Here is a 27,641-nt window from a genome sequence, read left to right on the forward strand (position 1 = left end):
CGGATAAATTCGTTTGACGCAGCAGGACGTACAGGGTTATATAATTACTCACCCCTTAGCGGAACGAGAATAGTCATGATCCGTTTACTTCTTTGCCTGCTTTCCTTACACAAAGAGTTATGAGTTCAGCAACATTGTTGTGAGTTTGACACATCCTAAGTCATGGATGAGAACATTAGACACGGAAATTTTTATAAGGTAACTGTCGTCTGTTTTCCATAGAATATTGAGGAAAAATCTAGGATATGTCACAGGTATTGTAAAGTATATGACTGGGATTTTCATCATAGAGTATTTTGTATTATTCCCAAATTCTGTAGATATAGTCAATAGCTTGGGGCCTATATCAAGGTTAGCATTGATTCCTGATAGGCTTTGTGTACTGGAAAAGTTGGTGGTTCTGTAATTAAAGACTTGGAAATATGCATTTTACAGTTTTTAAGCTGATGGCTGATAGTTTTGAAGTTTTTTTGGTATTGATTATTAATTTATATAAACATAATTTAAACTTGTAGCAAGTATGCACGTTATGGCTTGTTACCTTGTTGACTTAGAAAGCTCGGAGTGCATTTTTTTCTTTTCCCCCACAATGTGCATTGAATTTAAATTAGCATAATTTGTAGTACGGTACAGAGTTTTGGAGAATGAAAAACCCGATAAAAAACTATTACGGGTACTGATATTGTCACCAATTCATATGAATGTTTCATACACTTCGGTTGTGTTTACTGCTTGTTTCTTACTCTTGGTGGTTTGTAAATTGAATGCATTTATACTGTCTTGCAGAAGTGAGCATGAACCTCTTCCAAGCCTGCCAGCCTGGGAGTTGGCCAAGCAGCAGCAAGATGAACCGTGGAGGCAACAAGGAGCGGGTCCAGCCTGTGATACTGGACATGCATTCCAACCCACCCATACTGGACACATCCCTCTTGGACCAGACACATCTTAAGACACACACAACACAGAGTAAGGCAGTTTTTTTTTTTTTTTTTTTTTTTTTTTTTTTTTATAAAGTACATTACCCAGTATATATTTCTTGTGTAGGGAAGTGACAATAAAATAGTAATGGAAGACAACTGGGTGGTGGTACAAGTAGTCAAGAAGACAGCTGCTATCCTAACATAACAAATTAGTTTTTTGTAAGCTCTTGGCATGGCATAAATGCAGGGGTCTTGCACTTTAATCAGATTGTGTGGCAGCAGCCAGGCTAAAATTCGTAAGCAGTAGTTAATGTTACCAGGGGAAGTAGATTGGTTGGTCATCCGTCCTTCAAAAAGCAACAGGAGACCCAGAAGCAGAAGTGCACTGGGTTTGCAAGAAAAATAGAGGATGTGATGATGTATGTAGAAATCAATATTAAGGTTGATATGTGCACGAATTTAGCAGCTACAGGGTTTTGAAATTTTTTGCTGTATATTGTGGCTTAGGAGTGTGGGGTGGGGTGGCAGCCGAAGAGGGAAGGTGGATAGGGTGAGGGGTCGCAGTGGAGGAGAGGGGTAATGGGGGGAGGGTGTGGGGTTGTTGGTAAGGTGGCATTGAGACATCAGTTGCAGTCTGCCTTATTGTGGTTCAAGATGTGAGTGGCAGGTAGTTCAAAGGATAGAAGCAATCTGCAATTATCTCTCTAGCCTGAGGACATCTTTTATTCTTCCTTTTGTACTGAGTGATTTGTGCAGTATAGGCAGCCTCTGTTAATGGAGGGAATATGATACTCTATCAGTTCCTAAATCTCTTAAGTTGAATAAAGTTCTGGAGATGGAATAAAGTGGACACTACTTCATATCATTTGCCATACATCCATCTAGGTTCAGCCAATTTATTTTAGATCTAGTTGGGCAACTTTTAAGTCCAGCTATACCAGATCAGGCTCATTTTTTGTCTGATATAAAGTACTGGGCCATTGTGTTTAATGAATGATGAGGCATATGGTGAATTTTGCATATTTTAATAACATTGGTTGACATTGGAACATCAGGTACTAAGGATAAAATTTCTAATGCTTATGTAGCCGCTTAATTCTTTGTCCCATCTCAAGATTTTGCAATCATAATAGTATCTTATAGTAATAGTATTATCAGTATGTTTTGTGTAGGATGAACTCATCGTAAGGTCATGTTTCGACTGTATAATATTCTTTAGTGAATAAGGCATGATGTCAGAGTTTTCAAGTATATATAAATGTTTCTTAACTTAGGAAAGCCCCCGAGTGAAGTGGGTGGACTGCTGTGGAGACAACTGAATACTGTGTATCAGACTTTCCATAAGATGTGGGCAGCACCTGTCACATGGGTCAACCCAGAGGTGATGGTTGACCCTCAGCTGCACCCTCTACAACACCTCAACTCTCAGCCTTACTACCCACCCATTACCAAGGCACTCAATCCTGACGCTCCCCTCTGGTTCCCAGCAGAACCAGGAGGGTCTCATCTAGATTTCATTGACCCCCTGATGTACCCTTACATGGATCCTCTTAATCTGATGCAGGAAAAAGGATTATACCCCTACCACATGGATCCCTCTAGTCTGAAGCAGTGCAAAGGCCCATACTCATACCAGACCTCTCACCACACACAACCAGGCAAGTTCACCAGTGTTAAAGTTGATAAGCCTCTTAATCCTGAAGCCAAGGAGTGGGTTCCCAATAATTACTCTTGCAGTTCACAAGCACCTGTTAGTAGTTTAACAAATTCCCACATGAATGAGAAAAGAATGGAAACCTCAGACATGAATGGGATCGGCACTTCTAATCCTGGAGAGATTCCTATCATTCCAAATGGCCTGAATTGTTCTGTTGTTCCAGAAGTATTAAATGATTTCTGTGAGATAACAGAGAATGAAATAAATGCTGTTCGTCGAAATTCCAGCACATATCCCATTGTCACTTCGAAAGATAAGGAGGAGTACAAAGTTGATGAGGAGAGTGAAATGGAATCCACAGACTTGGAAGAATCTTCACCAAAGGATAACCAAAGTAGTGAGAAGCATAACATATCTGAATCAGTGCCTTCTCAGAGTGACAAATTTACATCTCTCAGTCCTCCAGGAAGTACAAGCCAGCGAGTGAGAGAGGAAACAATGGATGATAGTGTTAGAACTGCAGTGGCAGTGAAGAATATGAGTTCAGATGGAGGCAGAGCTGTAGCTGTAATGAAGAATGAAAGTTTAAATGGTGGTACTACTGCAGCTGTAGAAAAGAGTGAAAGTTTAGACAACACAACTGCACGTGGAAAGAAGAATGAAAGGTTAAGAGACAGAACTGCTGCTGTAAAGAAGAATGAAAGTTTAAATGGAGACATTTCACTTCCAGTATCCAAGGACACAACAGTCTGTACTTCCGATAATTCGGTAAATGACAGCTCTTCCTTAAGTTATGCCAAGATTGTGGGCAGAGCTCCTCCCTCTCCACCACCTTCTCCAGAAAGCCCTGACAAATCTCAAGATAGCTCAGCAAAGTATGAGAAGGTGGTCCAACCTCTTCCTAAAATATTTATGAAGGATAAGGTATACCCCAAAGAGAAGGCACCTCCTGCAGTAGATAATAAGTGCAAGGCATCAGGGCTGTTTAAGACTGCAACCAAAACTCAGAAAGCCACTTCAAAGAACTTCCTAAAAGAGCTAAAAAGTTCAGTAAAGGCTAATGAGAATGGGATCAATGTAGACCTTATATGTATAGAATTGCCAGAATCACCACCTCTAACCTCCTCACCTAAAGAAGAAACTACACTACCTCTCCATTGCTCCTTTTCTATTTCCCAGAAAGCACATAATAACAGTGAGTGCAGTTCCTATGACTCAAGAATTCGCAGTGTCAGTGAGTCGAGCACCACTAGTGTTGATAGTCTTGATGTTGATTTTGTAGATGAAGTAGATAATTTTAAAGAATGTAAGATGCTAACATCTGACACTGTAGATGATTTAGATAAGGCAGTTGCTAAAGATAATTTCAAGGCATGTAAAAAGCCATCACCATCTAGTCCAAAGTTTAGTAATGTCCTTGCTTGCATTCTTGGTTATGATGAAAGTGAAAGTGATGAGTCAGAGGATGAGGATGAAGATGAAGATTTTGATGATGACTGGGACAAAGTGTGTGGTGAGAATGGACCCATTGATGACACATGGGAGACTTTTGAGTTTGGACTTATCATTTCAGGGGGTTCTGGAAAATTCCCTTGCACTCAGGTAGCTGTGAACCAATGTAACAAAAATATTTCCAAGAACCAGCATTGTGATAATATTCCTGAAAGTGTAGTCTGTGATAGTGCCAGTGATGAGGAGGATGTCCCAGTTTCGGATGTTTCGTTGGAGGAGATAAACAGAAAGTGGGAAGAGGAGATAGAGAAGGATGTGTTGGGTCAGAGTGAAAGGCGGGTTCGTTTTGGTGGAACAAGCATTCACCCCATGGTCACCTGGAATTTCGCACGCAGGGAGGCAAGAAGAGGACCGTGGGAGCAGTATGCCCGAGACCGAGCCAGGTTCTGCCAGCGTATTGCCAGCCTTGAACCCACCCTCTCCTTGGTCCTGAACCATGAGCATAGAGACTGTGTGTATAAGAAGATGCAACAGAACTCTTGGCCAAGCTAACAGTACCTTACTTCTAGTCCTTTGAGTTAGTTTCTTTTTCCCATTTTAAACTAGAGATAAGGTAAACACAGTCTGTGATGTTTTAAAGGAAGTCCTGTATGATTATTTGGGAGTTTTTATTTTCTTTGTCAGTTTATTTTTGCAGAGACCTTTCAGCCTTGCAGTATTTTGGGCATTCCATTACTCCATCAATGGGATCAACAAAATCATAGCTATATTGAAGTTTTCTGCATGGTGTAGTACAGTATATATGCATACCGTATGCTTGGTGTTAATGAACTTTGGCAGCCTGAATTGAAGAAAACTACGAGAGCTTGGAAATAACCCCCCCCCCACACACACACACACATTATTTTAGCATACAGTTTATTTCAAGCTCAGTTTACATTTAATTATTTCTTTGCCTGACAGAAATTTAGAAGTTAATCCTCATACTTTTTACGTTGGGTACAAGTAATGGCTATTTCCTTTTGGCTTTTATTTAACAGACATGAGAATACAGGATTGTAGGTACTTCCTTTAGTGTTAATATGCTTTTGTATTGTGAGTAATGTTTCAATGTGTGTTGTTGCTCTTAGACTATATGTGCATTAGTAGCACTGTTGTTTAAATATGTAAGTAATTTTTATTGTAGATACCATATTTATGTCAGATACTGTACTGTAAAAAATGAGAGAAGATATAGCCAGTTTATATTTTTATGTCAGTGATAAAGTTTTGTACTACCATAGTGGATCACTTGGCATTGTATTCCACATTTCCATTCTTAATCTTAACTCTTTCAGTATGATACGTGTTTTACTGCACTCTTGCCAGGTGCAGATGTTTTTGTTCGGGTACCGGTAAGTGGAAACCTTGTTGTGTCAGGATTAATAAAGGCTAAATCAAACCTCTTGTCTCCCGAGTAAAATAAAATTGCCTGGAGATAGCAACAGTAAAGCAATAAAAAATCAATAAGGATATCCTGGATTGAAGAGGTTTATGAATAATACATCTCACCCCTCAGGCTTTTAAAATGTCTTGTAAACTGAGTAAAATTGTCAGGTTTGTAGTAAAGTGAAAGATGTCACCATGCTGAAAGGGTTGATCTTAATGGGTCCAGACATTAAGTGGGCAGCGGGTTCAGGCTGTATGCAAGATGATATATCCATTTATTTTTATCAGCCATACGAGGCAGTTAAAATGGCATTGACTTGTCGTGATATGATGATTATAGATGATCATGCCTTAATATTGGGAGACCTCTCTGTATTGGAGTAAATGATGAATGACCACCAGTTTCACAAGTTGCACAAAGGCTGAATAAAACTATACGAAGGTACCAAGAGGACTTTTGAAAGACTTCACTGTATTCAGGGGATTAAAAACAGTCCATATGCTTTTGATGAAGTAGGTGTCAAGAAACAGGAAAAATAATATGAAAGAAAAATATGGTGCTTGAGAGAATGTGATGGGTTGACAGGTCACTGCCATTTTGAAGGTTTCATGCAAGTTTCCTTTATTCCATCCTCCAGAATTGTACTATTATACAGTATACAGTTCTTAGAACCGTTTGTAGATTGTTCTTGGGCTTGGATGTGCTTTCATACAGTAAACTTCTGATTGACAGGTATTATATGTGTTTCAGTTATTAGCGTGAGTTCTGAGAAGTAGGGTGGAATTTCATTTATAGTCTTTGCCTTTCAGTGGATTTATTGAGTATATTAAATCTTAAATATAATTTTGTAGAGCGAATGATTCAGTCAAACTGGGAAGTGTAAGTTGGGAGAGAGATTGTGACGCTGTCTTATTACTCTGTATTGTTTTAAAACATTTGTACCTAATAGAGAAGTTTGATGCATGGTACCAAATTCAAGCTGTTATATCATCATCGTTATCCTCTCTCCTTTTCTGTTGTAAGATGGAGTGAGTATGCTTAGTATTTTATGTAAAGATGTTTGGGATTATCTTATCTGTCATGTGGAGTATCATCTGATACAGCCTCTCCTTGAACCTACAGGTATTTCGCAATGGGAGCTTTCCCTTATAGCAGTAACAGTTACAGGGGTGTTTCATTTGTTCATTACTCCTTGTTAAGCTAATAAATATTGACATGCAATACAGTATGATTGCTATCCATGCAGAGTTGCCTTGGAAGTAAACAGCTAGATCCATGGTAATTAGCATGAACCACACTGTACTAGGTTAGGTGTTTCAGAGATGTTTCCTTTATAAAGCATGGTATTGGCCCTTTCCAGAATTGTCACATGCACATTTCTCACATCAACACCACCCCATGATCCTAAAACAGTGCTAATATTTACTCAATTGATGATACAAAAACTGCAAAAGCTGGAGCATCAGACCTTTGAAGTTACTCCAGAATTATACTAATTAAAAGTTGACAACTTATTTCAAGAATTTAGACTTGTAACAATAAATATCAATGAAACATTTGACCTAGTACTAAAATATATTGCCATTAACAGTATCTTGAACACATTTATTATAATGAAAAGAATGAATGAAAAAAAAAGTTACTGACTTGCAAACTTTTTTCACGTAAACCCAAATATTTTACCAGAATCAAAGATCTAATTTCAGAATTCTTCCTGATTGCATCCCACGGGATTCTGTTAAGAAAATAACAGACTTATATGATGTACTGTATATACGGTTGAGAGTAACATGTAATTTTGTATACTGTGCTGTATATAAGAATTGTCTCTCACAAGCAGAGGTATGTTTTTAATCAGTGTCATTTGTATAACCTGTCAGCTACACTGCTACCCAAGTCTGTTGTGTGTACAACTGGGTCTTTCTGAGACTGAATCTGTTTTAACATATTGCTGTTGTTGACATCAGTGATGGGTCACTAATTTTCCAGGCCAGATGTAGCAGGCTAGCAGAACTTAGCTCATCTCATGTATAGACAGACTTCTGAAATTTCAAGGAGTCACAGTGTATGCATTGCCTTTGTTTAACATCATCAATGCCAGGATCACTCTTAAGCTGAGGGCTATGAAAGCATATGCAGTCACAACATAATGACTGATAGGAAGAAACATTTCATCTGCATATCTGGACATTGCTACTCCTCACCCTGCCCTAGGGTGAGAAAGGAGGTCTGGATGATGATGATATCTAATTTTGCTGGCCCAAGTTGGACTTCCATATCAGCCATAAACATGGATAACAAAAGTCTTGCGAATACCAAGATGTATTAAATATGATTCATAGATCAAGTGGGGTTGGTGGAGGATTAGTGCCCCTCCCTATAAAACAATTAACTCTAAGCCCTTGGCCACCCCGTGTGGGATACATGGCGTCTGGCAATGAATGAATGATGAGATCACCCTCACTTAATAACAAAACATTCAGTCAAGGATCACTTAAGCTGAGAAGCACATAGTTTCTTGTTTCAGGATGAGATACACCTCAGCCCCTACGTTTATGCTTTACCACTTCCCACCGCAAAGAAGCAAATGATAACTTCTGTGCACTGTAAATATCCCCATCCCAAAGCCAACACTCTTGATATAATCTCTTTGAATATTAGTACTAAGGAGACAATGCTGTTATAAATATTTTGAATGAGAAATATTAAAACATCTTTATCATTTCATTACAAGATATTATATACAGTATGAGCTGCTGAGGTGGCATTGTTTCACAGTAATGTTAAACTAGCTACTGCACCTGACTACAGTATTCACTTTATCGTCAAATTGTCTACTTAAATTACAAAGCTAGTTGAACTGTCCTAAAGAAATGTAGCTAAAATTTGTTTATGTTGGATGGCAGCTCAGCAATTGAAAGATTTGTGTGTTATCCTAACCATGGTATACTCTGTTCAGTATGGTTTCTGGATCCTTTCTTTGTTATACAAGACAATAACACTGCATTGATTTAAAAATGTAAGTGACTGATAACATCAACCATTTTTGAAACTGCTGCTGCATATGGAGTTTAGTCTAATAAGTACCGTACTGTACATTCTATTTCTGTGTACTACTCAGGAAATAAAAGTATAAACTCTTCCCATTGTACTGTATGGAGAATTAGAATTTGTTAATAAACTTTGGATCTTTTACTGGTACTATAATTACATACCCTCTGATACATTCTTAAAATAACCTGCTAAAATTGAGCACATTCTACACTTTAACCTTTGCATGCAGTACAAAATTTATTGCAAGAGCCTGTTCATGATCTTTAAGTCATGAACTTGCACCTGTGGCTTCTTAAGAACTTTAATTTGTATACTAGACAACACAGATACGTACTCGGCTCACTCTTAAGTCAGGGATGTGTTCCAAAGTATAACCTTTCATTCAATAGTAGTTTAAAATGAAGGAAATTGGCAAGTCATCTTTACAGGTAGCCTAATAATGGATCTCTTATTAGTTGCGTCAAAAACGTGATTTATAACAGACTTAAATCATCTTAATAAAAACAGCCCTCAATAGGCAGAGGGAAAGTATGAGACATATTATAAAAGATTAATCCAACTACAGTATTACACTATGGTATTGGTATACACACAAACATTTAAATATTATCAACAAAATAATTACACAACCCACATTTATTATCACTTTAACCCCTTCCACATCAAGATTATTTTTTAAATTTACAGATATCTCTAGGTAAGTTTATTCAGTTTTGGAGACAAGCTGGAGGGGTTAGACAACTTCTTACTCCCTTCACTACAGGGGAGTGCTAAGCAGAACAAAACTAAGAGACCCTTGTGATGAAGGGATTATACGCAGTATTACATGTACTGTAATTACTGGATATACAGGATCATTAGCACCAAAATTGTTACGATAATTATGGCAGAGACTCGTACAGTACATAATCTTCCAATGTGTCTACAATGCCTACAAAAAGTATCTTTGCCCAAGTAGGGTATTTGATGGTATTGCAATGAGTGTAAATGCTGTTCACTTTTTATTTTTATTTATTTATTTATTTTTAAGGCAAATGTTTAGAAATACTGTACTATGAATTTCACATTACAGTTTCATCATATTCTCTGTTAACAGAAATAGCAAGAATACACACACCAGAGGTTTGGGGATAATATTTCTGAATTAAAACTTGGGAAATTAGAACATTTTCTGGATGCACTGTACAGCTGTGGAGAAAATGTTCGCCAAATATTTCACCTTGTCTCCTTATTTTCCTCTTCTGGCTAAACACACAATCTGGAAGAGGACTGATATGTCTCTCTGCCCAAAGGTGACAAATTGTTAGCCAAATATTTCATCTCATTTTCTTCCGGGCAAACACTCCAAGGCTGTGTAGGACTGATTTCTTGGCCCATAGATGGTTATGATATGATCCATCAGGAGGAAAGTGAAAGTCATACCTTAAGTGCGATGTAAATATAATGGAACAGTAGATGAAGTCATATCTGATTTACTAGCCTAAATCGCTGTTTACTTCACGCACTTAGTCAAAGTTGTAACGACTCTCTTGCAGCCATGTTCATACCAGTTAAGGAAGCTCCCTGGCATCTCATTCCTACCAGTTTATTTCTGTATGTGCTATGTTAATATCTTTGTCTAGGATACTTATACATTCTGTGTCAAACATCCTCATCATCATCATCCACTCCTACGCTGCCCCATGAGAAGCAGAGAAGCCCGGAGCTAGGCAAGTTGGTCCTGACATTTAAGATGAGAGTGACCAGCCTCAATCATCCCTGCGTGGCATTACATTAGTAATAAACCCCAACCATCCCTTAGATATAAACCTGCACCAGCTCAATCCGATTGGAGCGCCTTAATTACCCACTAAACCACCAGGAGCCATTAGTCGGTTATATGGTTACCATTCAGCATAGAAAATGGTTTCCTGGTGTAAAGGAAACCATTTGGCTTGTCAGTGTAGTCACCCATAGGCAGAAAGAAGAGGAAAGAAAGACAGAAGAGGGAGTGTTACGTCACCCGTAGGCAGAAGGACGAGGAAAGAATGAAGTAAAGAAAGACAGATGCGGAAGGAAGGAAATAAGGAAGGACAATACTGTACATCAAAAATATAGGCATACAAGAGAAAACAAAGGTGTATCATGAAAATACCTGTATATCACTAAGGAAGAGGTACTAAAAGCTCTCCAAAGTTGATGAGAATACAGAATTACCATGAAGACTGCTCATAACACAGTCATGGAATTTTCAAACATTGCAGCCAGATCCTCTTCACTCTGCTCACGAGATGCCAACTTGGTAACACGATGCTGGAGAAGGGAAGGTAAGTCCTTGTTATAATTATGAAGCCTTTATTATTATTATTATTATTATTCATCTTAAATGTCAGGACCAACTGCCTAGCCCCGGGCTCCTACGCTCCTCATGGGGCAACGTAGGATTGGATGATGGATGGATGGATGGATTATTATCCATCCATCCATCATCCAATCTTATGTTGCCCCAGGAAGAGCATAGGAGCCCGGGACTAGGCAGTTGGTCCTGAAATTTAAGATGAGAGTGACCAGCCTCACTCATCCCTGAGTGGCATTACGTGCACAATAAACCCCTACCACCCCTTGGATATAAACCTTCACCGGCTCAATGCAACTGGAGTGCCGTAATTACCCACTTAACCACCAGGCGCCATAATTTGGTTACATGGTTACCACCCAGCGTAATAAATGGTTTCCTGGTGTACAGGAAACCATTTTGCTTGTCACTCAGTGTAGAGTCACCCACAGGCAGAAAGAAGAGGAAAGAAAGACAGAAGAGGGAGTGTAAAGTCACCGGTAGGCAGAAGGATGAGGAAAGAATGAAGTAAAGAAAGACAGAAGAGGAAGTAAATAAGGAAGCAGGAGAGGAAAAAGCAGACACCTGAAAGCAGCACTACATCGTGTGAGTGGATGGTGGGCGCCCCCATTATTATTGTTAATAGTAGTAGTAGTATATCTTTCCTCTTCCTTCAGCCTGTGGGTGACTCTACAGTACGTGACAAGCCAAATGTTTTCGTGTACACCAGGAAACCATTTCCTATGCTGGGTGATAACCATAAAACCAAATTTTGGCGCCTGGTGGTTTAGTGGGCAATTACAGTGCTCCAATTGGATTGAGCCTGTGCAGGTTTATATCCAAGGGGTGGGCGGGGTTTATTACTCACGTAATGCTACTCAGGGATGAGTGAGGCTGGTCGCTCTCATCTTAAATTTCAGGACCAACTTGCCTAGCCCCGGGCTCCTACGCTCCTCAGGGGACAACATAGGATTGGATGATGGATGGGTGGATGGATTATTATTACTGTACTCACTGCTGGAAGTGGCAATTACGTAAGTACTCATGAGCTACGTGTCACTTTTTTTTTTTTTTTTAATGGATAATCCTTCACAGCTAATAAGTTGCTGATAAATTAACACATTTCTTCACTTAAAATTGTTTTTTTTTTTCCCTCCATCCAAGGATAGAGTGATGTAGAGTTCAAAACACAAGGCGAGATGCATAACAGCGGGTGAATTAAAAACAAAAATGGGGAAAATAAAAAATCCATCTATCCATCATCCAACTCAGTATTGTCTCATCAGGAACACAGGCCCAGGGCTAGGCTACTCAGTCCAAACATTTAAGGTAAGTGGAATAAAATAAACAGTACTACAAACTTACCTGGGGTAATGTTCCCTTCACCAATTCTGGTATATCGTCCTTTGTGAATCCTAAGGCACTAAGTCCATTGTCAACATTCATATCAGACATATATTTTCGCAACATGTCTGCTAGTATCAGGCCTGAGGGACAAAGGAGAGATTAATAGCACCTTCTCTCTCTCAGTATGTTCTGGTGTGATACAAAATACTGTACTGTACACATATTCCAAAGCATACATACATACTGCATGACTATAATTTTTCTTAGGTTACTACTGTTGTCTGTTTATAAGTACTTCTGAAAACTCTCAACATTTTCATTACAAATTGAAAAGTCATCAAAATGGAATACAGTATTAGTAACAAAAAGTGTTAAGGAAATGACAGAGGCACAGTACTATCATATGCTGCCAGAGCTAAAGCAAAAAGGCCAAAAAAAGATAAAAATCATATTAAGGTAGGCAAACTACAGTACTCAACTAAAAAAACCTAATATGTCTGACCTGCATCCTCCCTCTTGGCCTTGGACACATCAGCCCCCAAGAGCCGTGCTCCTTCAAGGTGACGGTCGGGGCAGGCTGGGGCGGTGAATGTAAACACTGCGGGAGCTGTCATTACCACTGATAGGCCATGTGGGATTATGGCATGGTCCACTCTGAAAATGAAACAGACAATAACTCTTAGTAAGTCTGTCTGCCTGGCTGACTATAGCTTTCACCAGTACTGACAACCCACAAAGGATGACAATAAGCTTGACTCTGAAAGAAGACAGGGACTAAAAGTGGAATTAAGTGTCAGGATTAGTTATACTGGTAGTTTCAGCCCACTATCTATCAGGTTTATTTGAAATTCAAATGAGCCAGGGGCTATGACAATAACAAGAGGAATAGAAAACATGACAGATGTATAGTGAACGAAAACTGCAACTTACTGATAATCATTTGGCTTAAAAGTCTTGACACATCCAGCAATGGGATATGACATGCCATGACACAGGTGCACCCCAGCATTACCAAACCCAACACCTGCAATCGTGCTGGCCAGGTGAATCTGTGACCGAGCCTCAACATCATCTGGGTTGTAGACTGACCTGTGTGTGGCATGACAGAATAAACTGAGGTGACGGCACCACATTATAAAAACACAAAACTTTATGTGACTGAGTTTTTATGGGATACAATATTGGGATTAATTCTGTTACCATTAAAAAAAAAAAAAAAATGACATACCAGGTACCATCAGTTTTACCCACTTAATGTTACTCCATAATTTCCATCATTTATGCACATTCAGTATCATTTTTATTGCCTCAAGTGGGGTTGTTATCTACCTAACACGTTTATTTCAAGTCAAGGCATACTGTACTGTATATAGAGTATACTGTATACGAGGCTGTACCAAGAAACATTTCCTTCCAAAAGAACAGAAAGTTTGGCACCAAACTGACCTCTTGAAATACTTGGCCAGAGATGCAAGGGCATGTGTGGCCCATACATCAGATATGGGGTTGGATCCCTGGTAAGCTGGGCGCAACTGCGGATGTTCAGGGCGAGGGGATCGCTTGGTGTAAGGGATTGCAGTGTAGGATTCCAGTGCATGACACAGTACATCAAAACTGGGGATAAGCCAACCCACTGTCATACTTTAGTAGTTTCCTAAGTTTCTGTTGATACTTGATTCATTTTTACATTTTCAATAATTCAGTCACATACAATGTATTTCCAAAGCATAACACAGCACATCAAAACTGGAGAGAGGAAAGCCCTCTGTAAATATTTCAGAATAATAGAAGTAGACATTAAGTGGCACAGAAGATGAATGTGGAGCAGTATACTGTACTGGTGTGCCAGATGGAAGGGGAAAAAGGAGTGTTTAAGAGAATCTGAGAGGTGTGTTATGATTAAGCAGCCTGGAGACAGTTCTGCTATGGCCATTCCTTACTGGTGGATTTCCAGCAGGGAGCAAGGCATCAAAGATGATTATGATTATTGTAATGCATTCAGTTTCTCTGGGTATTTACTTATTTTTCCACTCTCAATCATAGATGTGACTCCTTTATGAGTCAGCCTCACCCACTGTAAGTTGCAACCCTCTCCGGCATAAGGAGGCTGTGGAGGGGGTCAACGATGCCAAGGGTAGGACGCAATGCTCGGTTGGCTATGCCTGTCTTGGTTCTAAGGGCTTCTAAGTCAAACACAACCACGCCGGTTGTCTCACTTCCAGTTCCGGAGGTGGTTGGCACTATGAGGTTGAAAAAACATAAACAGAAAGTGACAGTGCTGTACTGTACTGTAAAGCAATTTATTTAACTCACTGACTGCTTCAATAGATTATGTGTACCATATATTCTGTCTAAATCAAGTCTGACATCTTACTGGAATGGAATACAAGAAAACTTTACTCCACAGTATGTTACTCCACTGTATGTTAGAAGTACTCTACTGTACATAATTTCACATCTTGAGCATCTACTAGCTTTACTAATAAGAACTGTATTATATTTCTGGAAGTGTAATCAGCTAACATGCTGCCTCGCTACAAATTCTTTCACGTTGTCTTGTCAATCAGTACAAAATTACTCAAAAAATACAGTAATTTTTCACTTAACGCTGCAGAAATTTCTTAAAACTACCGTGTCATGCAAAAATTGCTTTCACTGAGGGCTGTTCCAGCATGAAAGACTGTCTTCTCAAAAACATAAAAAATCCTATTCAAGACTGTGAGTATCAAAATGTCTTTGATGCTGTGACTGGGTGTATATAGATGTAATGTGTTAATATCCATTAGCAATTAAAGAAATACCAGTAAGTGATATACTGCAAACAATGCTAGTGCATGATGTACAGTATCAACCCCCCACTTTCACTGCACATCTTCACCACTGAATAATTGATAGTGGTATGGTAAGTACATCTATGCTTCTCTACTCACCAGCAATCAGTGGAGCCAGTTTTGCCGTGACGGGCAAGCCCTTGCCTATGGGTGCATTGACGTAGTCCATAAAATCAGCCTCAGGATCACTGGCATACAGGTTGGCAGCTTTACATGTGTCCATCACAGAGCCACCACCCACGGCGAGGTATGCATCAAAATTGCCCTTCTTGGCAAAGTCAATGGCAGCCTTCAAGCTGGTGAGGTTAGAGCAACACATTACCTAAATGCTTTACATCTGTTCATCACAAAGCCACCACCCACGGCAACATATTCATCAAAACCCTCTCTTCTTGGCAAAGAAAGGTGAGGTTAGAGTAACAGTGTTATCTAAGCATGTCCTTTCACATCTAGTCATCATCATGAATTTAAACCTTCTTCCCTTTTCAACATTATATATTTAACTCCCATTCCCTTTTCTACATAACATATACATATGAAACATTATGTGTCTGTGATTATATAAATACAGTATGAAAATAACTTTTTATATAACTGCACTAATAATGCTCAGGCACATTCACCCTTCTATCTCTTAACCTGCATTTATTCTATCTGTCTATTTATAGCCAGACACCACAATCGCAATAAGGGGTAGCCATCTGTCTTTGAGTTAGTGGTTTTATGGGGAGTGGCACTAACCCTCTGCCAACCCACTTGTTGACACATACGGAACACATGTGGGTTGGTTATATGGTTACCACCCCATGTTGTAAATGGTTTCCTGGCTTACAGGAAACCATTAGGCTTGTCACTCAATGTAAGGAAAGAAGAGTAATAAAAAGTGACATGAAAGCTGGGAGAAATAAGATGAGAGGAGGGCTGACACAGAAAATTAAATGATAAAGGTGAAGGAAGAAGTAGGTGGCCCTACATCAAGTGAGTGGATGATGACTGCCACCACCTTCTCAATCTATGAAATTTGATGAGCCTTAGTTATGAGGCAGGAATGAGTCTCCTTGGTTATAAAACCAGTTTGTTTCACCTGATGAAACTGAAGACTAAAGTCATGGTTACATGAAGTCTAATGAGCCTTGTTATGAGGTAGAAATAAGTCTCCTTAGTTACTAATTAAATTAACCCTCCATTCTGACAACAGTAGCCTACATTTGGCCATCAGCTAAGCTGGAAGTGGTTAGGAGTATTGTCAGGTTAGAGTAAATGTGCTGTAACTATGATCTTGGGCCTGTAAATTCAATCAAAATATCATTGAATATATCAAAGTTGACATCACAGCGACAAATAAGGTACTGTATATCCTACTAGCTGTGGCCTACCTTTTATCCGTAGGTTCAATCCTTATATCATCAAACACAGTAAAGTTGATTTTATTGCGTGTGAGTGAGTCAGCAACAGTGGCCATAGGTTTTAATCCTGCCAATATCTTGTCAGTCACCACCATGACATTCTTAGCACCTATCGCAGCCAAGTCCTGCCCAACCTCCTGTGTGACTCCTGGCCCGTAGCGCACTGTTGAGCAAGCCATCTGAGGGGAACACAATACAACATTCTTTGATACACATTTTTTTTGTTTTTTTCAACTAAGTCCATGATATATTAGCTCTCACTTGCAGCAAGTCTGCCAGGCATTTTGGGTGATTCCCAGCCCATAGCACACTGCTAAAGATTACATTAAGATAACATAAATGAACATTTATGAAAGCAGTGATAAGAAACAGGGAAGTGAGCATGGAAGTGAAAAAGTTACTACATGACAGGATTGTGATACCAACTCTAACGTATGGAAGTGAAGCTCGGACGTTGTTGGAAGGACACAAGTCAAGAATGAGAGCAGTGGAAATGAGTTATTTAAGAGGAGCCTGTGGAGACACATGGAGAGACAGGCTGACGAATGAGGATATAAAGGAGCGTTGTGGTGTGGATGTGGATGTGATAGGAAGTGTTATGAGGAACACACTGAGGTGGTTTGGCCATGTGGAGAGGATGGAGAGTGAAAGACTGAAGAAGAGAGTGTTATATGAGTGAGGTGGAGGGGGGAAGAGGGAGGGGGAGGCCGAGGATGAGATGGAGGGTTGGGGTGGACAGGTATATGAGAGAGGGAGGTGTAAGTTGGGAGCAGGGCAGTGAAATGGTGGGGGACAGGGCGACTTGGAGGCGATTTGTTTGTGGCCACCCCAAACGGGATTGAGGCGTCTGGCAATAGATAGATTGACAGAACATTTCAATCTTTGGCATATAATAAATCTACTCCTTTCAAGATGCTGTGGCTACTATAGTACAATATACTTATGGAAAGATGACCAGCCTACACTCAATGCCATTATTTGATGACAAAACCTCCAGTCACTTCCTGGTGACTGTACCTATGCAACAGAAGCTGCAACCACTAAAATCAGTGTCTTTCTAACTGAGGTCCTCAGTCTCAGACCACTTCAGATTTACAGATGATCCTAAGGGGTTCATGGTGGGATGACATTATGAAAAAAATAAAATAAATAAATAAAAAATAAAGGTATATAACAGTAAGCAGGTACCTGTAATATACTGTACAAAGATTGTGTCAAACATCGAAAAGTTTATTTCTGTATCTTTCTGGGCCTGTAGCTTAACACATTTAGGGGACCTTGATATACCACAGTTCTATATACCATCACAGCTGAAAAAAGGGAGTCTGGTCTATCCCTGGATCCAGCACTACACTGTACATCACAACTACCCACCTCAAAGGCATAGTCATAGGTGGGTGTGGCGCGGGTGGAGTGGGGGACGAAGGTATGGCCACCACCACATGAGTGAGCTGGGCACCGGCATCTGTGGAGTCAATACCATATTTTTCTATTACTGTTTATGTACTGCTGTCATTTACCATTGTACATGCAGTGGTGAGGTACAGCTTCCTACAGTGGCACCAACTTGCCCAGCTACACAAACATCCCTCAGCTAATTCCCTATCCTCCCAAAGGAGAATGGTTGGCTACAGGAAAGGGATAACTGCAGCTTGCATTCCAGTAGGTTCACATACTGTAAGTACTGTGGATATTTCAAAATACTGTACAGTGTAAGTACTCTATACAGTCTGAAGGTCAGAGCCATGTACAGTACTGGCAAAACTATGCTCTGATTTTGAAGATTGTTTGCCTTACCTATTTCTCACAAAGTCAATCTTTGATCCTAAAGGTGATGTAATTTACATAATGACATAAAATGCACCTACAGTAGGAATAAATACTGATGTCACTTTACAACAATGGTGCTGACATTTTATATTTAATGCACACCTGTTAACAGGGGAGCATTCTGAAAGAGGAGGAACACATATAGTAAGATTTTACTGTAATATAATTATGTGTTGTAAAAAGTGAATATATGTTGCAATGTTAAAAATCGGTGCAGCATATTACAGAGCTCAGTGTGTTCCAAGCATTGTATGTGCGTTGACAAAGTTGAATGACGTAAGAATTTATATAATCTACCAATAATCATTATACAAGTACTTTATTCTTGTTGTAAGGATGACTTTACACAGTTAAGGATAACTTATAAACTAAGGTGTTAAATTATTCCTAAATAACTCCTAAACTAAAAAAAAAAAAAAGTGCATTGAAAAGGTTTAACAGCTATATATGACTACTACATAATATGCATTAATAAACGTGTCTAGCACAAAACTATAGACTAGAATGACAGTATTCGTCTACTGCACGAGGTTGCATATTACATAAGGTAGCCCTGGATACAGTTAACATGTCCTGCACTTAACTCTTCGAATTTCATAATTTATTTGGGTGACAGACAGATAGCTTGATGCATATACTTAAGGAGATAGTACTCTAACAAATAACTCGGTTCTTACGAAGCCGAAGACACAGATTTCAGAAGATTAAAGGCTCTTTGCCGTCCAGGCATCCTTCCTCTCTCGTAGACCCTCGCGACCCGATCAGTTACATTTACCTGATAGAAGTGGAGATTGAAGTACCATTACCTCGGTGACACTGGAGGCTTTGTAGCAGGGCTAGCTTTGGAGGTTTCATAGCACAATTTTCTTATAAATTTATTACGCATTTTACATCTAGATAATTATGATCTTTCCTGTTTGACGTTAAATGTGAGAACCGTTGTGCCAAACGAATGTTCACATGCTGCTAAGCTACCTCTCGTAACCGCTAGACTGTCTCTAATAAGTAAAACTAAAAAAATAACGAGAGAAGTGCTTAAATATCTATAGTGTCTCTGATGATTTGTAAGAAAAAAACTATGAGATATCGTTAGATTACCCATGTCAGATGGTGAACATTGTTGCTAAGTATTTCTTGTGAATCAACGTTATATGGCACCTGTGTGCACTGCGAAGGTCGCGAGAGCCACTGGTTACAGAATTCGTCGCCGTATTCATTTCGTTTGCCGTGACGAATGTTAAGAGTAGATTATCTAGGCTGCAAATCAGACGCATCTAAAACGACCAGTGTGATAGAATCTTTCCTAGTAATTTCAATGGATAGTCTTCCCTAGTCATTTCATTTTGGGCCAAGTTTAAGCCGCAGGAGACTGTTGAAGTGTCACGGACCCATGAGTATCCTTAGACAGCTCTGTGGCTATGGTTAATGAGTGATGACAGTAAGCTTTTCACCATTAAAAATAACTATCAGGTTCGATATACTTAATTCCTACACAAATTTAATTAAATAGCCAAATGCTGCCGAAATGAGACATGGATACACACGGTCCTCCTTGGTCCATGGTCGTGCTATCTCCACATGATTATAGCATGAGAAGCTCGGAAGTTTAGTGGTAGGGTGTTGGGCTCTTATCGTGAGGTTGTGAGTTCGCGGCCCGCCCGGTGGCTGCTGTGCTGGGAGAAGTAGTGCTCTTCTGTGACCCTGGCAGGGCTATATGATCTGATAGATATAGCTCGGGGATTAATCCCTGTACAGTAAATTGCCTCAAAGTATCAGAAACTCCATGACAGCTGTCTTCTTATGACTCAGCTGTAACTACTGTAGTTCCTTCTGATGATGTATTTTGTATTTCAGTGTTACCACCAGATAATTTAATTCAGCTTTGGATAGGGGTTAGGTATAGCCTTCATTAACCCTCGTTTGATCAGGACAGGTCAAGCATTCTATATTATTTTATGCAGGTGAGAGAAACCTGCTGAGTGCTAGTACTGGTACCAATAACCCTCTCATGGATGGGACAACTCAGGTACTGGATTGCAAGATTTTTTTTCATTGGTTCTCATTCCAATTCTACATTCCATAATTTTTCATCTTCCACAAAGTTTTTGGACTGAAGTTTTTAAGAGTATGTAGTGTACTGTATTTTATTCCAGCTAATGACATACTTCAGGTAATGTCAAGTTCTAACTCTTTCTGTACTAGACACCTGTCCAAAGGTGAATAAAATCTTCTGGTATTAGCAGTGATACAATATACATGAAGGGAATGACTGATGACTACCTAATACAGCTAATGTTATAAAGTAATCCACATTGCCTATGCAAGCATATGTGGAAAACAGAAACACAATAGGCGTTTTTTGTAGCACCTCGGAAAGTCAAAGGGGTTTGAGATTCCGCTGTTGGAAAGTCAAACTCCTCACCGAGGAGTTTGCCTCTGCAGTGGTGCATATCCAAACTACCAATCAGCGTGTTGTGTAGCGGAGTATAGCCAGTTAGGGAGTTTAGCATGGTGTTTAATACGCAATATCAGAAGATAACTATTCATTTTTTATACTATAATGCATAACAAATAAACATGTTAATGATTATATGACAATAAGGAATTCTAACAATGTACTTTATTACGAAAATCAATCAATTTAAATGTTCCGTCTCGCACCAGCTCGCACCTCCAGCCCCAAAATGGCCGACGCGTCCAATGAATTGACTGTGGTTTTGGCTTCGTTCCAACGAAAGTACAAAATTACAAAATTCTTACGTAACGTCTCAGTCAGTCATAAGTATTTTCATGTTATGTGTTTTTTGAGGGATATAGATGCATTTCCAAAACGTGAAATGTGCTTGGATCCCAAAATTTTCCAGTTTATCATGTCTTACCGCAGGAACTGCAGCCATTGAAACAAGTTTACAAATCCACCGCGAGGTTGGGCTTACTTGAAAAAGAGTAAGAGTGTAAATGGTTTCTACTGGCCTTAATTTCTGCTTCGGAATGGAACGAAAATTGTAAGTAATGCTCCTACGTTTATCTTAGGAGCATAAAATGTCATTATGAAAAAGGTGTCATCTCATTTCCTTGCAGACTGGCTATGTACGACAGTTCTTCCCGGGCTCACAGTGCTCGTTCGTCTGGCTGTGCTATTGCTTAGCGTTTTGTAAACTCCAACAGCGGAAACCCAAACCCTTTTGACTTTCCGAGGTGCTACAAAAAACGCCTATTATCTGTATCATCCTATAAAAGTCATGAGATTCAGTGTTAATTTTCTTATTGTAAAGAGTACTTTAACCCCTTCAGTGCAGTGATGTCATTTTCATTATAACACTGTCACTACAAGGATGACCTCACTCTGTTCTTGATAACAATTTTCTTCAGCTTCAGAACATCTTGCAAGTTTGATAAGTCATACCAAAGCTTTATAAAACTGTCTGATAGTAGCAAGATACTAAAATAAGTATACATATATATATATACTGTATATATATATATATATATATATATATATATAGCAACGCCACTAGACGAAAAGAGTTAAGCAAGCCACCACCAGGTTTTATTCTGCGTGACGGAAACCTGTAACAAAGGAATTATTGAAGATTATATCTTATGCCTTCATTCATCATCTAATGCTGTGTCGCCCCATGAGGAGTGTAGGAGCCCGGGGCTAGGCAAGTTGGTCCTGACATTAAAGTTGAGTGACCAGCCTCACTCATCCCCGAGTGGCATTACGTGAGAAATAAACACCAACCATCCCTTGGACATTAACCTGCGCAGGTTCAATCCACCTAGAGTGCCTTAATTACCCACTAAACCACCAGACACCATAATTTGGTTATATGGTTACCACCCAGCATAGTAAATGGTTTCCTGGTGTATAGGAAACCATTTGGCTTGTCACTCAGTGTAGAGTCACCCATAGGCAGAGAGAAGAGGAAAGATTGAAGGAAAGAAAGACAGAAGAGGAAGGAAGGAATGAAAGAAGGAAGAGAGGAAAGGGCAGGCACCTGAGAGCAGCACTACATTGAGTGAGTGGATGGTGAGTGTCCCCACCTACCACCAATCTTATTCCTTCAGTTAAAAAAATATCTTCTAAACCATTTAAAATTGTTTGGAGGTAGGAAGAATAAGCTTAAAAACATGTCACCAGACTAAAGGGGTTAATGAGGGCTATATACAATTCCTCCAGGTTAAGTGTATTCTAAAGTGATTCAAAGTGTCTTGACACAGCATGAATGAAATGAAACAATCACAACTCAAGGTAAAGAATACACTTCCTTTTGTGCTATAATATATATTTTTTACAATGTTTCTGAATTTCACTATGATCACACATACTTTTCGTAATAGCATCTGTACAGAATGTAATGAATTATGGACAGTACTTATATGTTTTTGAGGAACAGTTCAAAAGCATAGGTCAGTAATAAAAAAATTCCTTCATTATGATGACAAAAATCTAGTTTATTTTTGCTGCTACTAGACAATTTTATTCACGTAAAGGAAGATTTGTTTTGAACCAGAGGGATTAGATATACTGTAGTCTTTATTAACCCCTACAGGTGGTCTCTCCTACATTAGATAAAATCAGAGGTAGCAAACACTAAACTGAGCTTGCGTGATGTCACCATACTCAAGTACTGTAGTTTATTATGGGGCCTGCTCTGACTGATTCACCACAGTACCTCTGACTTTTGATTACAAATTTCCAGGGAAATTCATCTATTCGTATATCTAACATCACACAATTTCAGCACAGACTAGCACACCATTTAACCTCTTGAATCCATGTTTCATCCTTTTTTGCATACTCTTCCTGCTAGCATCTAATTTCATTTAACTTATAAAGGACCTTTAACAGTGAAAAGATTAATTAATACCATATCTAACCCTCCTGTTTTGAACAATCTCACATAGGCTAAGCTGAATAAAACCACCTTGAGATGAAAACAAGAAAATATACAATATGTTCCCAGACTGAAGGGTTAAACTGTGTATGAGTCAGTTATGTTGTATGATATGACCATAAATGATGAAAAAGTGATGCTTACCATCATATTATTTATTTATAAAGACTTTGAGTGCATTTTTTCTTCAATTATTTGTGACTCATACGTCAGTGAAAATCAAATGCAAGTCCACTTAACCCACTCTAGCGATATAATCATCAGGCAATATGAAACTACACTAGAAAAAATACCTAATGGATTGTGAGTTATGCAAATGAAATGATTCATCTAGACACCAGTCAGTATGTAATGGGAGTATTAATGAAAGACTTGACGAAGAGAGAGGTTTACCCTATTAAAATACTGTATAATGTCCATAATTAAGCTTCTCATGGTCAGGATAACTCCAGTGCTTCTTTCCAACTAATGCCAGATGATTTCATTCAGCCAAGACAGAGTTTTAGGAGTCTGATAGTGTTAATATCATCAGTATTAACCTTATCACTTCTAGTATGCACTTCCAACTAATGCAAGATGATTTTGTTTCACCAAATGAGAGCCCTCAGAGCCATGAAATATCAAATACTACTACTAAGATCCATCCACCCATCCATTATCCAATCCTATTTTGCTCCATGAAGAGCAGAGGAGCCTGGGGTTAGGCAAGTTGGTCCTGACATTAAGATGAGAGTGACCAGCCTCACTCATCCCTGAGTGGCATTATGTGATCAATAAACCCCAACCACCCCTGTGGATATAAACCTACACAGGCTCAATCCAGTTGGAGCATATTAATTACCCACTAAACCACCAGGCACCATAAATTAGGTTATATGGTTACCACCCAGCATAGTACAGTAAATGGTTTCCTGGTGTACAGGAAACCATTTGGCTTGTCACTCGGTGTGGAGTCACCCACAGGCAGAAGGAAGTGAAAATAATGAGGGAAAGAAAGACAGAAAAGGAAGGAAGGACAAGAGGAAAGGGCAGACACCCAAAACAGCACTAAATCAAGTAAGTGGATGGTGAGCACCCCCACCTACCACATGAATAGCAGATTATACAGAAACCTCTGTGAATATCTGTGAATATCATATACATCAATGTAATAACAATATGGTGTACATTTAAATGGACATTCCCTACATAAGGTTAACTCCTTCAGTTAGATGACATACAGTATTCTGTATTGCATTTTTGCTAATTTTCCATCCATCAGTCATCTAATCCTTTGTTGTCCCACGAGGAGCATAGGAACCCAGGGCTAGGCAAGTTGGTCCTGACATTTAAGATGAGAGTGACCAGCCTCATTCATGTGCTATTATTAGCTTAGGAAGACTTCTCAAACTGGTGGAGGTAGATACAGCCTTCAGTAATCCCTAGAGATCTGTCCTAAGTTAAGAATAATTGTCTGGTGGTAGTAAGACTGGAAAAAAAATAAATAATAATAATAATAATAATAATAATAATAAAATACATCACTGGACTGGAAGGGTTAAAAGTCTAAATTTGTTTAACCATTACTTGGAATAGAAGGCTAAATGTAACCCACTCCAATATGTAATATGTTTTAATTTATATGCTAATTAAAACATATTACAGTATGCTGTAAATACATGTGGAGGTATTGCCCCATTGACCTGGGAATGGCATTTTCAATTTGTCTACCATCCCGAAATAATTTTCTTATTTTTAAAGGACTTTTCAAATGAGAGAGGTTAGATATAATGTTTTATAAGACTGTTCTTAAATTAAACTAAATAATCTGGTACCAGTAACAGTAGTAAAAAAAAAAAAAAAAAAAAAAATGGGGGAGAGGGACATGCCTCAGATTCAGAGTTAAAGGGAGGTAAGTTCTGAATGAGGAAATAATCTGGAAAAACATTAAAGTACTGTACATAGTTTTCTTTTCTCAGCCTAATTTTAATAATATCGAGCAAGACACTGTCTCTTGTTACAACCTATTAAGTTATTTGGAGAAAATAATAAGACATACAGTACTTAAAGCATCTTTAGCACTGCATTCAAGAATATCTTTAAAAATGAACCAAGTACCATAAAGCAAGTCACCACCTTCATTTATGACTCCTTGTTCTGTTGTATATACTTAACCCCTTTAATCTGATGACTTTTTATATTTTTATTCTATCTGTCTCCTAACAATTCTGTCCAACTTGGGCTTTTCAGATTGAAGGGATCTGACAATTTCTCTTAACCCCCTCCAGTGCAATGGAGCTCTGCTAAGCTGAGTACAGTATAATTATCTGGTGGTAGCAAGAATAAACTTAAAAAAAAAAAAAAAAAAATACAGGTACTTCACCAGATTCTAGGGGTTAAACTATACAAAGAATACAATAATACCCATTTTAATATAAGAATATAATAAAGTCACAATTTACGTGAATCTGATATGCAGAATATCATCTACGTAGTACGGTGCAGTTAGGAACAAGAGTCTGCCTATTCATCCATTGCGTCTACCTTACACTTAGGGCATGTCTGTCATTTTCCTTCCTGCATACCATATTACAGAGAATCACCAATGGACAGAGAAACATACAATGCCCCTCTCACCTTCGGAATACAGTATTACCAGTAGCCACCAGAGGAAAGTGAATGTACAGTACTGCATATGAGATGAAATTGTAGGTAAACTTTATCCCTAAACTGTACCACAGGAACCAAATAAACATTGTCAGGAACAACAATGGCACATGATGAAGAAAACCCATGTCTTGAGTCTCACTGCTCGGATACAATTGTCTGCGGTGATGGTACCGGTAGTTACTGAGAGATAATTATTATACTTTTGAAATGTGAATACACTAAAACCTCTTTCAGAATGTGTCAGGGATGTTAAAAATACCACAAATTATTGGCCAAAAAATATTTTGTGTCAAGAAACGTTTGCAACTTTTGTCATATTATCTGTACTGTAAATTACGGGAAACTGGTAAATCAGCTTTATAAGTAGCAAAGGAACTTTATAAAGCAATTTTTTTTTAAATATAATTACTGCAGACTTAATTGGAAAAAAGAACACATAAAAACGGCTACACATGGGAAGGACTTATTTTGCAACACATCATCCAGTACATGTCGTATAGCAAAGCTATTCAGTACTGTACAAGAAGTCTACCTGTATTTCTGTAATACACAGAAACATAAAATGTGGCCTCTGGTTCAGTGACATATTAATCACTCAGTCCCAGTTAGGAGATCATTTGGCAGTGGGTTTGAATCCTGATTAATACACCTGATGGACTAATATTGGCTGTGTTACTCTAGTGATAGCGGTGGGATAGTGGAGAGTAGCTTGATGTTACAGTTTATGATCAGTGCATGGAAGCAACAGTGAGTTTCTCTTTAGCCAATGGGTAACCTTGCATAAAGGAGGAAAAAGAATCAAATGATATGAACACTATAAATGATCATGATAAACCTTGGCCAGTTCTGTACTGTGCCCTAAATCAATTAATTGCAGCACCCTAATGAAAACTTCACCCTGAAGTCATTTCTAATATCACTGTTATAATACAACCACCCACATCATCATCATCATCATCAACAACCCAAATATGCTGTCATATATCCTCCTCTGAGACAGCACTAGGGTACAAGCTCTCATGTTTGTTTCTAACAAACTGCAGTTTAAAGTACAGGTAATTTTTCAAGATTACGTCTCTTAAATTTATCATAGTCTAGTCCTGTATTATAATCATATAACAACTACAGGACATTCTCACTGACATTTCCTATGCAGCTTTTAAATATTAAAAAGACCTCTTAGATATGGTTCCCTCAGCTGACTTGCAACAAATCTGGTCAAATATGGGGAGCTTCTGCAACAGGACTAAAAGTTTCTTGAAGTTAGAGTAACGGCAGCACTTATCATAATAAATAAGGGAATACATGCAATTATATGGCAAGTTCTTGTTATATGTCTTGGTAATACAGTATTCCTAAATATCACATTTTTATACACTCAAGTCTGCAAACTGGGGGAAACTGGCAAATCACCTTTACAGATGACAGTGCAATTTTAATAAGTAATCTTTCACAATTTACTTTGGAAATAAAAAATGCAGCAAAAAAGAACATAGTGAAAAATGGAACATATAACAAGGACTTACTATACTCCTAATGTGTCAGTGTCAAATGCATATTAGAGAGGCAAACCATAAGCACACAGAAACCTCAAATGCAACTGATGTAAACACAATCGCTGACTAAGATTTAGCCTCGACAGTATAACTCTTTAACCTCTTCTCACAGATGACCTGTTTTATTCTTACTCTTACTGATAACAAATGATATTATTAAGTATAGGAGAACCCCTGTTAGTGAAGGGGTTAATGAAGGCTACACTAACACCTCCAGTTACAAAAAAATCTCTCCTAAGCTGAATAAAAATGTCTCAGTACAGAAAGAATAGAAAAATTACATCCACTGGCTGAT

The 27,641-nt window shown here is 38.7% G+C and overlaps 2 protein-coding genes across 2 annotated transcripts; one reads left to right on the forward strand and one right to left on the reverse strand.

Annotated features, from left to right (window-relative positions):
* The first annotated feature begins 2,209 nt into the window (after window positions 1-2,209).
* PPP1R15 (Protein phosphatase 1 regulatory subunit 15) lies at window positions 2,210-4,747 on the forward strand. Its single transcript, XM_080265650.1, has one exon. The coding sequence runs from the start codon at window positions 2,266-2,268 to the stop codon at window positions 4,579-4,581; it is 2,316 nt and encodes a 771-aa protein (XP_080121776.1). The 5' UTR covers window positions 2,210-2,265; the 3' UTR covers window positions 4,582-4,747.
* A 5,907-nt stretch (window positions 4,748-10,654) lies between these two features.
* Window positions 10,655-18,987, reverse strand: T3dh (Type III alcohol dehydrogenase). The gene is made up of 10 exons (XM_080265651.1): window positions 18,918-18,987; window positions 17,785-17,875; window positions 16,381-16,589; window positions 15,104-15,300; window positions 14,245-14,413; window positions 13,620-13,787; window positions 13,104-13,262; window positions 12,676-12,827; window positions 12,192-12,313; window positions 10,655-10,804 (listed from the first exon to the last, which is right to left on the reverse strand). Exons 1-10 carry the CDS (start codon window positions 18,968-18,970, stop codon window positions 10,721-10,723), a joined length of 1,404 nt encoding a protein of 467 aa, XP_080121777.1. The 5' UTR covers window positions 18,971-18,987; the 3' UTR covers window positions 10,655-10,720.
* Window positions 18,988-27,641: the final 8,654 nt, after the last annotated feature.

This window comes from Coenobita brevimanus, chromosome 16 (genome assembly GCF_032717465.1).
Source record: "Coenobita brevimanus isolate Jiangsu-jjx chromosome 16, ASM3271746v2, whole genome shotgun sequence".
NCBI classification, from domain to species: domain Eukaryota; kingdom Metazoa; phylum Arthropoda; class Malacostraca; order Decapoda; family Coenobitidae; genus Coenobita; species Coenobita brevimanus.